Source organism: Gracilinanus agilis, chromosome 3, assembly GCF_016433145.1.
Source record: "Gracilinanus agilis isolate LMUSP501 chromosome 3, AgileGrace, whole genome shotgun sequence".
Lineage (NCBI taxonomy): Eukaryota > Metazoa > Chordata > Mammalia > Didelphimorphia > Didelphidae > Gracilinanus > Gracilinanus agilis.
Window position 1 is genome coordinate 154,280,180 of NC_058132.1, and position 14,728 is coordinate 154,294,907.

Sequence of the window (14,728 nt, forward strand, 5' to 3'; positions counted from 1 at the left end):
TTTTTCATCACACATAATGTCTGTGAAGAGGTCCTCCATAGGAACATCTGGGTCTGCACGTCTGGATCTACCAGTAGAGTTTAGGATAGTCAACTCAGAAGTCTTCTATGGTGGATGGGGGACATCAGAATAGGAAGAGCAGCTGACCCTTTGCCCACCATGGAAACAAAGAAGCCACACTATGCAGCGTGCAGGTGGGTCCAAAGCCAAGTGTGCACTCATAATTTGGGGAAAAGAAAAGAAGCAGTTGTGCCTAAATCTCTCCAAGGCAATTTCCTTCCCTCCCCATCCCCAGTGGCCCCTTCCCTTAGAATTTTTTTTTATCACATTAGGCTTGGTTTATCTTAATTTCATTTAATTCTTAAAAAAAAAAGAAAAAAGAAAAAAAAACTTGTATGCTTTTGTTGCTGCTGTTGAGTTGGTGGTTGCAGGTGGTAGAGGCTGATCCCCAGTGGGGAAGTGACGCTCACATCAAAATTTGAGCAACAGATGCAAGATGAGAAGGGGTAAGAGCCAAATGCAACCAGCCCTCCTTGACGTCCCATTGTTCACTTCGCTGACTGCGCCAGGGGCTGTGGGAAAAACATAAAGTGTTTTTAGCAATCTAATTTAAGTTGAGAATGAAATGCCCTCAGACACAAACCTGAGTTGGGAGCTCATGCTTGAGTACCAGCACCCCAAATGAGCTTTGGAGTCACCTCTGACCTCTACTGCTCTAGCACAGCTTCTGAGAAGAAGCTCCCGTGAGTTTTAGTGTTCTGTGGGTGGCAAGAACTGGCCTGAGTTGGGGATGCAATTCTTAGGATAATAGAGTTTTGATCTGAGAAGGACCTTAAAGACCATCTCATCCTCTCCCAAACCCCAATGTCCAGATGAGGAAGAGATCTCAGATTTGATTGTCCTAATACACATTGCTCCTAAGAAATGCTGCCATTGATAGCTAAGGGTGTGGGATTTAGGAAAAGTAGTATGAAAGCTTTGTAGCTGCTAAAGCCTTAGACTAGTGTATCTGGTGAGGAAAGAATTAGATTATCTTCAAACCTATTTTCAAGAACAATTAATAATAAAAATCAGAGCCCACACATGGCTCCATTACGGTTCTCATCCCTTCTGATTACTCAGGCCATCTCAAATATCCACTTAACCATTCAGCTGTCCAATCTGTTGTCTAGAGAAAGACTTCTTGAAAAGGCAATATGTCCTCCTGCTGTTGCTGCTGTCACAGTCTGCTCTGAGGGCACCCTGTCAATCACCTTCTCACAGGCCAGGGCACCGGTGCTCCACCAGGAACATGAGGCTGCTTCTCCATCTGGAGGAAGCATTGCTGACAGGAAGGCAGCAACTAATCCACACAGAGAACAAATGGGCCCAAGTCAGCGCAACAGTAGACGTCAAAGGAACTCCCCAAGATGTATTTGAAACAAGAAACCAAAAGGCTTCTCCTATAATTTAGGTTTAATGCTGAAGAGGACCATGTTCCTACCTCTAATTCCAAAGATGAAAACACCAATTGGGTCCCCATAGATGCCTCATTAATACAGAGTCAGGTAAAAGAGGGAAATGGACTGGTCACTTAGACCTTGAGGTCATCTGATTCTTTCTTCCACTTGTCCCCTTCTCCCACCCACCCAACCCCAGCCACTCAGAAACAAAAGTTCCAGCTACTTCAGACGGTGTACCAAGGATGCTCATAAATGCATAGGACTCCCATACATTTATATCAGCCTAAGGAGCTAGATATTCAAATAATTTGTTACTCAGTGAACCAGGTTAACCAGTTCAGAAGGGACCATGTGCCTTACTCCCCATTTTATGAGAATAAACTGAGGCTCTCAAGGGCAAGGCTCATAGACTAAGCTATTGATCAGAGAAGATACCAAAGTAATGTATAAATTGAGAGTCCTGCTGCCTTAGAATCTGGGACATGTGCTTTGGTCAATATTGGATCAAACTATAGATCTCAGTGACTAAGCTTGGAGATATTTCAAAATGTATTAGCAGCTCTGTCAATCTGAACTCATTGGCAACCTTAATCCTTACAAGAAATCCTCAATGCCTTGGAGAAACTCTATTCCCCCAAAGGAATATAATCCTTGGACCACTCCAGAATCTTACATGGGATAGTCCTGGGATCAAGGATTTAGCAATGAGAGGGTCTTTTGGTTGAAATCAATATATAATAATAATCCCATTTTATAATCATGATAGCAATATGTGATTGGTAGTAAAGAAAAAAAATCAGTATCCTCAATTTACAGATAAAAAATATTAAGGCTTAATGTGCTTAAGTGATTTGTACAAATTGCTTTTGCCATTAGGTCTTTGAGCTGACCATAAATCAGTTGACTGATCATAAGTAAACATTTATTAATGCGACTATGTGGCAGGCACTGTGCTTTACACTGTGGGTTTACAAAAAGAGGCCAATGATAGCCCTTGCCTTTGATGAGATTACAATCTAATGGAAACCTAATATACTTTATATTGCAACACATCTGCCTCTCTTCCTCCAGCACCTTCTTTGGTTCTTCATTCTGCAGGAAGGACAGCATGAGGAATTTTTCACAAATTGGTGAAAATTTTCATTTTTCACATATTGGTATAAAAGCATATTGCCCCAATAGGTAACTGATTTTGTCTGGACCTCTGATTTCATTTCTGTGGGGAACTACAATTGGGAAAGATTCCAAAAAAAGATGAATAATTTCTTTTCTGTAATGTATAGTCTTAAAGAATTATTGAATTATTCAGTGACTTGCTCATGATCACACAGCTTTTCTGGATCAGAAGCAGGACTTAAGCCAAGGTCTTCTTAACTTTAAGGCCAGCCTTCTACCTTCTATGCCACATTGCCTCAGATATTTCTAGAATCATTGCCCAGAAATCAAACCCAATTTGCCTTGCATTATAGTTTTGATGACATAGAAAAAATCAATTTTGATTAATCCTGAATTTGTAGTGACTCTTAATACATGAATGATCCAGGGATTGCTATTTAAAGAAATTTCACAATGCATCTTTTAGTAAAGTTCATCTATAACATAACTATACATCTTCCTGCATCTTTGTAGAATGTTTGGATTATAATATTTCAGATTTGTGTGAAGTATGACACATATCAAATATAGCTTTGATTCAACTGTCTTCCACCAGTTCTACTTTATAGACTCAGAAAAGAATGTCTGGAAATTAGACTCTGAAGTGTAGTTCTCTGAATTGTGCATAATCAAGAAACTAATCTAATGAGATTGAGGATAGACTTCAACTACCTGGATATAGAATGGTGTTCTTTTTCTGACCAAAGCAGAAAAACTGGTAAGTTTTTGAATTAGTGATAATGTTATGCTTTAAAATATAGAGCAAGAAATGAGAACTACTATTTAGAATGTAAACCCTATAAATAAAGAGGAACTATTTACCAAAGTGTAAAAGTGCTGGGAATTTTGAGAAAAGTTTACTGAGTCATTTTAGGATTGGAACAGGAATATATTCTTTGGGGATAGTGGATTTTGAAGAATTTAGGGAAGGGATAACTATTACCCTGGAGCCTAAAATTCTTCGAAAAATGTTTGGTTCAGGATGAATGGTTTTCTCTGAAAAACAAAATTCCAGTGATGTGAAAGATTCAAATGAAGAAGTGGAAGTTAGCTAAAGTGCTTTACATTTTAAAAAGATATTTAGAGAATATGAAACTTAGGGAAGCCACTGGATGAAGAAGTCAAATGACTGTGAATGTTCTGTAATTTTGTAAGAATATCAAGAGTAGATAAAGAATAGAATAAGCTGAGACTTACAATAAATGTAAACACAAACAAAAGAGGTTATTTTTGTTGTTGTTTTGGTAAATTCAGGTGGATACACACACATAAAATATAACTTTCCAGGGATATAGAAAAGATTGATGTACAAGTATAGATAGATCTTCAAAGCATCTAGACTCCCTTCTATATGAATTTTAAGATATGACCACTGCTTCGAGTGGATGGAATAGTTGATGATACATAATAGAAAAAAGTTAGAACTCCTCCATTCTTAAATAAGTTTCTTTATTCTTTACTAAGAAGAGTGATCTTCTGATTAGAAAATATGGCAAAAATGATTTTAATAGGAAGTTTAAATGAGAAAAAGTATATATACATACATATATATATATATATATATATATATATAGTGCAAGAGGAAATAAACTGATATGCTTTGTCTAGGAATAATGAAGATCTGAAGTTAATATAAGAGGGAAACCAATTTCCTATCAGAACAGTCTAAAAATAGAGTGGGCTTCCTCAAGAGAACTCAAGGGCTCTCAATAGCTCAAGATCTCCAGGTAGAAGCTAGATTTCCATGACTCAAAGATTGTTGTAGAGGGGACTCCTTCTCAGGTACATATTGGCTGAGACGATTTCTGTCTCTTGTTCTAGAACTAATAATCTCTGATTCTATATAGCAGTCATTTATCCATCCTCTGTAAAGCACTCTGGGATTAAGGAATATTATGGACCATGAGGATTGGTTTGTCTTTTCCTACTTAAATGATATCATGAATATTTTTGGATTCATCCCTATGATCATTGTCTAAGGCTAAGGCTGACAGAATCTAACACACACACATATATATATTCATCAGTATAAATGGGAATATGGAATCTGTGTTTGTTCCTGACAAAGACTATAGTTCAAGTATATCATAATTCCACAAATATTGGGAAAGTGAAATTTTAAATATGCTCTACAGGGCAGGAATGGCATAATTGATAGAGGGAGTTTCTTCACTAGGAGTTTGCTACAAATATAAAATTATAGGTTCAGATCAAAAAGAAAACTAACAAAAACCTTCAAAAATAAACACAAAATACCTACAAATACCTATTTGGAAAGTCATGCCATTGGTATGGACTCATTTTTATTGATAATACCTTTTTCTTTTTTTCCCTACCTCAGGCTCTGTCTGTCAGCTTCTCTGTCTTTGTGTCTCTGTGAGTGTGTGCATGTGTGTCTCTCTCTCTCTCTCTCTCTCTCTCTCTCTCTCTCTCTCTCTCACACACACACACACACACACACACACACACACACACACACACCCATCCACTTATGCACAAAACCAGCTCTGAGGAGAACCTTATACCTCTTGGCTGTTGGTAGTGATAGCCCTTACAATAATGAATGGAAATGAAGAAATCTATAAAACAAGAAAAGAACAAATGGGGACTCCCAATGCTCTTCCTTTTACTTTTTTACTCCTCATGGAGGTCTGGCTAGACTGATGAAGCTTCCCTTTGGAGAAATCCCCTAGCTGGTTGTGCAGCACAGGAGGTGGCAGCTTGGTTATCATGTAAAGAAGGGCTGAAAACTATGTTTTCGGACCAGGGAGTCTAGCATTGGGAGGCAGTTCTTAGGCTGGAATATGTCCCCCCACCAAAGGCATACAATGGCCCAGTGGGGGGTTGCCAGGTGTGCACTCTGGGCTGCTGTTTCTCTTCTATGTTCTCTTTCATTATTATGTCTATCAATGCTCCTTGTGGCTCCACTCCCCACTGGGATGCACCAAAAGAGTTGGCAGGAAAGAATCTTGACCTGTCGTGTTAAAAAATGTTATAAAGTGGGAAAAAGGCATCTATGTTATAAAAAAGAAAAATAATAACTTTCTCCAAATCCCCTGAAAGTTCTTCATTTCTACACCAAATTCCCTGCACGATGTTTATCCTGGGCCACGTACACACTCAACCTTACTCAAATCCTTTACATTTATCTGTAGTTGAAGAATCACATTAAGCAACAAGGAAGAGGGAAAAGGAAGGAACAGATTAGCCTGTAGAACAGAGGATGGGGTTGGGGTGGGGATGATTGTTGTCTTCTAAGTGTTAGAAAGGTCATCATATGAAAGAAAAATTAGAAGAATTTTATTTGGTCCCAGAGAAAAGGATAAAAAATAATTGGAGTGGAGGTATCAGAGAGGCAGATGTCATCTCCACATAAAGAAAATTTCCAAGGAGTTAGGTATGTTGAAAAGAAAGTCACTGAGTTTTCTGTCAGTGACCATACTTCAAGCAGAGACAGGATACTTTCTATTTAGGAGCATTATTGAAAGAATCAGTGTTCAGATAGGCATCGGATCTCTTTGCAACTCTAAGATTCTGGATTTATGATCTATCTCTGTGTCCAGGTGAGGATGTTCCATGTTTTTTCTTGAAGTCATTTCCAATTTATTTTGCAAACTATTGCATTAATCCCTATCAAGAACTTCATGGAACAAGCAAGAAGGCTACAAGTGCATTAAAAGACAGTGGTTATTTGGATGTTCAGAGAACAGGATAAAAAGGAATATGAAAGAATATGAAGAGACTGGCAGAACGTCCCCTTCTTTACTCCTGTGGCCATTATCAAAGAAATTAATGGCTAGAGTTAGCAACATCAAATTATATCTTTGAAAATCATCAGACTAAAGATAAGCAAACCAAATTCCAAATGTATCTGGCTGGTATTTTAGATAGTTTTATGAGGGGGAATTGTCACAGAGTTCTGTGAAGCTCTGAAGCTGAAGCAATCTCTAATGGTAGCTGGAACATAAGCTCAAACTATTTTTTAAGATTATACAGTTAAGATGTTCTTGACAAAAATGGACACTACTCCCTCTTTACACCTCTCCTTGCCTATTCATCTAGAAGTCATTGCCCTTGCAGGCACAGGGTAATGCTAGGGGAATAACCAACCCAAGGCTTTATTATAAAGTGCTCCATATATAGAATGTTCCATATGCAGGATGTTCCATATACAGTCAGCTGCCAAAAGGTAGGATCCCTCCAAAAGGCAAATTGGTATGTGTTTAACAACCTTTGAGGCTCTTTTATGTTACCAAAAACAAGCTGTTGGGGAGTAGGGGCAGAAAAAAGAAGGAAGCAATAGTTGTCTTTAAACTATCTAGTAATTTTGTACCATGAGAACACGATCCACCCAAATTCATCCTAACCTGACTCACAAAATGAATGATATTTTCCCAGGTCCAAGGAGTCAAACCTTTTTCAGTAATATTATGGTTCTAGATACCTCAAACATTTTGCTGGATATAGCCGAGGAGATATTTGATCTGCTCAGTAGCAGGAGGTTGTGATTCTTCATCGAATCCTGCCTTCTGTCCAACATAGTGTTGCTAGTATTATATTAAGTATAGCAGCTCACGCATTTTCATTACCAGATCAAGCAATGATTATGAGCATCAGTGGCCAACAAGAATATCTGGTAATCATGAAAGATGTATTTTATCCAAGTGACTCACCCAAGAAACTCCTTCTTTATCACCACCCCAAAGCCACCCTCCTTCCCCACCATCCTTAGGTGTGAAAAGAGGAATAAAGGAAATAAAGGAATAAAGGATAAAGGAAAGGAATAACTGACAGGCAGCATGCAAGATCAAGTTTTGAGAGTTTTGCTTCAAAGCACTCAGGATTAAGAAAGAGGGAGATCTGGTACATAGATCAGATATGAAGTTGCTCTGGGAACAGACAAGATTACATTAGTGCAACAAGATCAGTTAGGTTCCTGTGAGCAAGCTGAGGTCCAGTCATAGAGTGGGGGAAAGGTTGCAAGCATCTCTGTGGAACAAAGAATTCAGAAATGTGTTGGAGAATTAGTCTATATGAGTACATGAAAAGTCTAAGCTCCAGCAAGTGTTTCCATCAGGCAGGCTTCCAGGATTAGCTCAGGCACAGAGCAGAAGAAAGGGAAGTGTACAGAGAAAAGTTTGAAGATAATTGGAAAGATTTCCCATGACACTTTCCCCCCAAGGCAGTGGCTGCCTAAGAAAAAAGCATACTAACCTTTCCAAGGTGTCATGACTGTAGTTTTCTCTTCTAAAAAATTAAAAACAATCCACTGTTAAGGTAGAAAGAGATCATTTTGTCCTCAGATGCATTTGAGGGGGGAAAAACTTTCCTAAGTCAGGGTAATCTTCGTTTCTCTCTTTTTTGCCTCAAACAAATGAATAATGAATGGTCAATAGCATAGTTCTTTTGCAGGCTCTCCTCAGGTTTCTTAGGGGTAGCTAAATGTTTTAGGGAATGTGGAAATGGTGTTAGATGAAAGGAGCTTTCATATTAAGCGGCTACTTATAGTTGTCTTAGCCTAAAGCATTTATAGATCAGAATCCAAAATATGAGACTCTCTTCCTTTAATGAGGATCATTAGTGGGAAATAGCGAGTTGTTACCAAGAACATACAGAGTGAATGCTTTGGAGAAGGGAAGGCTTTGGGTTAAACTGTGGATAATCTTTTTGATCCAGAGTTAATTTGTTAGGAGAGCCAGGATGGTTGTATAAGGAATGGATTCAATAGGATCGGTGGGACTACCTGCTGGTCTAAAGATGCCCTATCACAGCTGGCAGAGAGTGTAGAAGAGGTTAACTTGTGTATCTTCTCATTCAGCTTTCACTGGCCCAGTTGTAACCCTCTGCTTTTTAGGTTGATTAGGGGGAAGGGAGGAATAGAAGTTTACAGAAATTAATCTCTAAAACGTAGTTTAACAAAGTCTTTTGGGCCGAATGTGTGTGTGGGGAGGAGGAAGAATGAGGAAGAGGAGTTTGGGGTTTTTTTTTTTGGATTGTTTTAGAAATGTGACACAAATCTTCCCTCTATTTACTGCCAATGTAAAAGTGACTGCATCCATAGGAAGCATCAGAAAAGTACATTCTTTAAAGCAAGTTGGTGGCATAGAGGAATGAGTGTTGAAACTGGAGGCAGAAAACACTGAATTTGAATTCTGCCTCAGGCAGTTACAAGCTTTGTGACCTTGGGCAAGTCAGTCAGCCTTTCTGCTTTCATTTCTTCTTCTGAAAAAAAAGGAGGGAGCTGGACTTGATAGGCTCTCAGGGCCCTTCTAGCTCTCAACCTATGAAACACTAAAAAACAAACCAAGGTTAATACTATATTTCAGACTCAAGAAGTAAAAAGATTTACAAGAAACTTAGGTTCTTTTCATTCAGTTTTTTTTTTTCAAAAGCTCTAGCATAAACCACTTGAAAGAAAGGTAAAAGTCCTTAGTGTCTACTGAGACTGGGGAAAACATTAATCATTTTTATCTCTGACTTCCTCTATAATTGTACTTGGGCTAGTTTAAGTAACAATATTATAGCTCCATCAGCTAAAAAGAGTTTTCTTCTGGAAAAAATTAAATTATTGCCAAAAATTCTTCCTTATATCTAACTTATATTCCTCATGCTATAGTTAAGTCTGTTTCCTTTGGTTAAGACCTCAGCATAGAGGAATAATAAATTATGGTTACCAGAAACTGTACAATATAAACCCATATTATGTTGGAATGGCTGGGGTTCCAGAAATGCGAGGATCTTTGGGACTTCTGAGCCAGCTCTGGTCATCTGCAAAGCCTATGAATGACATTTTGGCTACTAAGGATACATGAGGCTGGCAGTTCAAACATGCATTTTCTTGCCAAGAATGTGAATGAATTATAATTGCAGCCCTCTCATTAAATACAGGATGAAGCCAAGCTGGGGGCTGGGAGGAAAACACAGGCAAACACACACACACACACACACACACACACACACACACACACAAACACACAGAGTTCCAATTAAACCTCTCCTAGAAATATTGCTGAATTGAACACCTCCCGTACTTTAATTGAGGGATCTCTTTCTGCTTCCCTTTCTAATTTGGAAGGTCATGCCAAATTTATAGTGGAGTTCAAGAATGAGTTCAGAAATGAAAAACCCCAAAGTCTTGCTTGGTGTCAAGATATCCAAACCTTCAGGAAAAGAACCAACTTGCATAATGTTAACACATATGCCAAAAACATGCTAACTGCTAGAGTTTGGGGTCCAATTAATTCTCCTCACTCCTCTATGGGGAGGCCCTGATAATAATTCTCTGCCGTAATTGTGTCCACCAGAATTATAGAGTTTACTCTGGTCCCAGGTTCTCTAATAAATTGGTTTGATGGTCACCACAAGATTCACAGGCATTAATCAGGAGACATTTTCCTGCCTACTGATACCATCAACATTGACTCAATGTCTTAGAGAGAAGGGACAAAGAGCAATGGGATGGTGAATGAATATGGAGGACCTCAGAAAACTTACCAGCTGGAGGAACTGAGCGGCAAAGGGTCCTATTTTAGAATTTTTTACATATTGCTCAAGAAATCTTGTACCACTAAATATTAATACAAGTGTTTGGTAGGGGACGGTGCAAAGTGCAAAGTTAAGGAACTGAATACTCTTATAAAGAAAATTCTAGTTTCAGTAGGGCATTGAATTATAATACCACCTGGAGTTTCACGTGAAAAAGCCAAGCCTTCTAGGTGCCTCCCCAATCCATATTCAAATAAATCTATGCCATACCTCCAAGAGAAGATAAGCATAATTTGAAGGTTATCTGAAGAAAATCATGATTCTCTCTTCTATTTTGAGCCTGCTGAGAAGTAACTAATAAACCTAACCTCACTAAATAGGGCAAATTCTATGACATAGAAAGATGGTTTAAAAATGAGTTTTTTTAAAAAAAAATGTAGTGAACAGAACGTTGAACTCATAGATAGGTAGACCTGGATGCAAGACAGTGTGTGAAATAAAATACCTCCATCCCCAAGACACCCAACGATGGGTGTTACAGAGTAATGTCCTATCTGATGGCTTGGCATCCCCTGGTGCCAGCATGAACATCAGTGTGCAACGTTGCCATGGAGGAGGGAACTAGTGGAGTTTAAAATTTGAGCTTGGGAAAGAGAGTGCTTTTTAAAAATTTTTTATTTCTACTCTTGAACATACTGACTTCCTGGGTTGACTCTTGGCAAGTGGCAGTGAAGCCTGGAGAGGACCTTGATGGGCTGAAATCTGGGACCTGATCTTGTATTAAGTTAGAAAGGCTGGGACCTCTCTCTACCTCTGTCAAACTCTCTTTTCTAACAAATGCTTATAACTCTGATGCTGAGCCTCCAGACTTCCTTTTATTTATTACAACAGAAATAAAAAGGATAAAATTATTAAGTGCCTACTATGTTCCAGTCCCTGTGCTAAGTGCTTTATGAATAGTACCTCATTTCTTAGTTGTGTTAGTATGAGCAAACCACTCAAACCTTCATATGTCTCAGTTTCCTCATTTTTAAGCAGAGATAACAATATCTGCCGTATCTATCCCATAAGGTTGTTGAAAGGATCAAACCAGAAAATGTATATAATTTATTTTTCCAAGTCTTAAGTTGCTAGATAATGCTCTTATCCCTCTCTCTCCATGGAGCCCCAAGGCCCAGAAGAAAATCAAAGTCACAAAACAGATAAAAGCCAACCTTGTTAAAGAGGAAAGAGTACTGAAAGATTTGGATTCATATCTAGGTTCTGCTACTTAGGAGTAAGTAGTGTGATCATGAATAAGTCACTTTACCCTCTCTGAGATCAAATTTTCCTCATCTGTAAATGTGAAAAATATTGCTTGTGCTACCTGTGTAACAGAGTAGTCATGTAAAAAGCTCTTCGTAAACTTTAAAATGTTAGTAGAAATGGGAATTCTTATCAACCTTTATCCAGTCTTTTTTTTCTAGAGCCCCAGGATTCATACTATTACTCATTTCCCAATTCATAGGAAGCATTCTGGAGATGGAGAGAAGAGGATATTTCAAACAGAATTGATGCTGAAAGAGATTGTGAAAATTATCTTATCCATTCATCTCATTTAAACAGACAAGAAAACTGAGTCCCAGATAGAAGATTTACCCAGTCAGCCAGAGAATAAGTTAGTGGTAGGGTAAAGAATAGAACCAAGGTCTTCCCCACTCTAATCTAGTGTTCACTGTGTACTTCTTATTTTATTTCATAAGACAGTTTCAACAGAAAATATTTCTTCAGTGTGGCAGAGGCCACATTAGATTTGAATACTATCTCTATAGAAACCATGAGCTTTAAATGAGTTTTCAAAACTTCCAGTTACTGACCATGAAGAATGAGCTTTATGTTCAGAATTAGCTTATTTACATTGGGCAAACTCAAAATCTCTACAAAAAAAAAAGCATCCATCTTCTTGATTGGTCCATCTCTTCATCTTCCTTCCACACGATTCTATCTAACCTTCAACCCATGAAAGCTTCTCTTCAAAAATTTTAATCTTTAATGTTATTTTTTCTATTTCATCATTCCTTTCTATACACAAGTCTATACATGACTATTTTGTATACATATGATCAATCCTAACCCTGATTCTATACATTATATCAATCTCCTTGCTTTTATGTCACGTCTTTTCCTTTATCTATTTTTTCCTGTGAATTCTGTTTCCCTTTTCCTTGATTGCTCTATCCTGTAACTTTCTCAGATGCTGTTTTATTTCTTTTCTAATTTTGGCTTATTTTGTTTTCCCACCAAGACGATAGAATAAGTGAATGGCTGTTTGGAAATAAGACCAAGATCCTTTCTACTTCATTCCCTTATAATCAGTCTTTTTTTTCATGGACTTTATCATCAGTGCCATCCCCTTGAACAGAGAATTTAACATACATGCACATAAACACACACTCTTCACACTCTTCTCATGACAGCATACTCCCCTCTATATTCATTGTAGATCCAGTATGTAGTTGTGGTTAATGGTCATCTGCCATCATGGATTACTGGGGCCAAGCAAGAGTTCAAGCAGGACTTCCTTACAAGACAGAGGAGGAGGGAGTGATGCAAGAGTCATGCAAGGGAAGTTAAAAAGAAAAGGACCGGGGAGATGAGAAAATGAGTTAATATACCCCTTAAAACCTCAGGAGGAGGGGAACCTCACCTCTCAGCTGACAATGTGAGAGGAGGGGACTAAAGACAAACCACAATATATGTACCTAACTGATTTGAAGGTTATTTTAAAAAATAATTTCAATTGAATAATGATTTTCCCCTTCCTTGGAGAGCCTGGGTGTGAAGAAACCATCGAGGCTATTGTGTTTGTCAAGAGCTCTTGGAATTTTTTGACTCTTCCATATACATTGTGTTCCTGGCCCTGTTGGTGAGAGGCTGTCAGCAGCCCCCTTTCTAGTATTTGCTTAGTTCTCTATTTCAGAACTGTCAAGTACCTTACTATCCCCTATTGTTTCCCACTTATTGCTCCTTTTCTCCTCAGGTTCATTTCTTTAGAATCTGAGAACAGAAGGTTCTTTCTTCCTTTTCCTGTTCCCCTTCCTGTGGCTGTGCTGGCACCAAGCAAAAAAAAAAAAGTCTGGAAATGGAACTTCCTCGGCATTCCCCCCAAGATCTCTGTAATCCCTGCAATGATCTTCCACCATCCTCCATGCAATTCCATATATGGGGACCCCAGGCTATGGCAGGGTTGGGGAATGGGAGCTAGGAAGGGGGAAGGGGAGAGGGGGCAACAGAAAGCAAGAGCAATACTGACCTTGGAACAAAGCTGAGCTTGTGGGCTCATTTATTTCTAAACCAGGTGAGGGAAAGATGGAAGAGAAAAATGAAAACACAATATATATTTATATACAGTACCTATATATTGATTATATATAGTTTGTATACTGCCTCACAAACATGTTGAATAAAAAAAAAAAAAGGAATGGCATGTGTGAGGCAAGGGAAGACAGCAGGGATTTGAAAAATGAACATAACAGAGCACGAGAAACAATGACCACATTACAAAGAGCTGCAGCATAGCATTCATTCCTGCTGGGAGTGACCACTCTCCACTCTTTGCCACGACCCCTTCCCCATTAGTGTAGATGAGATTTCCCTTTGCTTTTGCTGGGCTGGGGATAAAGAATTGGTGGCAAAAGGCCATGGTCCCTGTGTTACGTCCCTTCCTACACCAAGTTAACTTGGAATCCCAAGCTGTGACCCAACTTTAGGAATCCATAGGTCCCTTCTCCCGCATTCTCATGGCAGGAGTGTCTAAGAGATGTCTCCCAGAGCCCCCGAAATTTATTGTCTTAGGAGCACATCTACAGGATTCCCTTATAATAAGTTACGAAATGCCTAGGATCTAAATTGTCTCATGTATTCAGAAACTACTCCCTTCACAGGACAGGTGGGACATATTCTGTGTTCATGTCCATGAAGGGAGGCTACACAGCAACTGTGCCCCTTTGCCATCCACTAGAGAAGCATGCTGTTGTCTAGATCAGGTGGGGAGAAGTTTTGGTTTATGAAAGAATTGGTGGTGAGATGGTTGTAACCTGGCTGGCTTGCTGTGATGCTGCAGGGGGAAAAAATGACAAAATAAACTTCAAAAGAGGCTGCTACATTCTTCCGGAATGAGATCCCGTTTCACAAGCTTATATCCGTTCACTTGATACAGAAGTAAGGGCTCTTTTGGAGGTATAAAGTGACATGGGAATTCCTCAGGCATGTTTTCACTATGATATTTCTTTGGACTAAACCTGCGTGTTTCTTAAACAGTTCATGATCCAACCATAACACTAAAGCCTTGTTGGCGCTATCCTTGGTACAAAAGACTACATAGATTCATGAAACAAGATAGCCTAAAGTCACATTGAAAACATAATGAAAACAGAGTGCTTTTGAAAAGTCATCAAGGGCATGTCCAAAAAGAACAGGTCTTATGTGTAAATGTGGGTTATATGGGGGTGGCAGGTTGGTAAGATTATATTATAAAAAGAATATCCTTGTGCATGTTGGAGACATTTTGTTTTCTATGATCAAAACCCTAGCTAGCATTTAAAGCTTTCTACAACTTGTCTCCAATTTATTTTTATAGACTTGTCATTCATCATGTTCCTTCCTCT

The 14,728-nt window shown here is 38.7% G+C and overlaps 1 protein-coding gene across 2 annotated transcripts in view; it reads right to left on the reverse strand.

The window, feature by feature from the left end:
* Positions 1–396: 396 nt before the first annotated feature.
* The window catches only part of LOC123240626 (neurotrimin-like), a 1,333,520-nt gene continuing 1,319,188 nt past the window's right edge, over positions 397–14,728 (reverse strand). The window contains exons 8-10 of one of the 2 annotated variants that reach the window (XM_044668323.1): positions 13,375–13,410; positions 7,812–7,844; positions 397–572 (exon numbers count right to left, since the gene is read on the reverse strand). In XM_044668323.1, coding sequence (XP_044524258.1) covers positions 472–572; positions 7,812–7,844; positions 13,375–13,410 — 170 coding nt within the window. In that variant the 3' untranslated portion in view covers positions 397–471. The remainder of the gene's footprint in view (positions 573–7,811; positions 7,845–13,374; positions 13,411–14,728) is intronic. The other variant, XM_044668324.1, reaches the window with a different exon arrangement.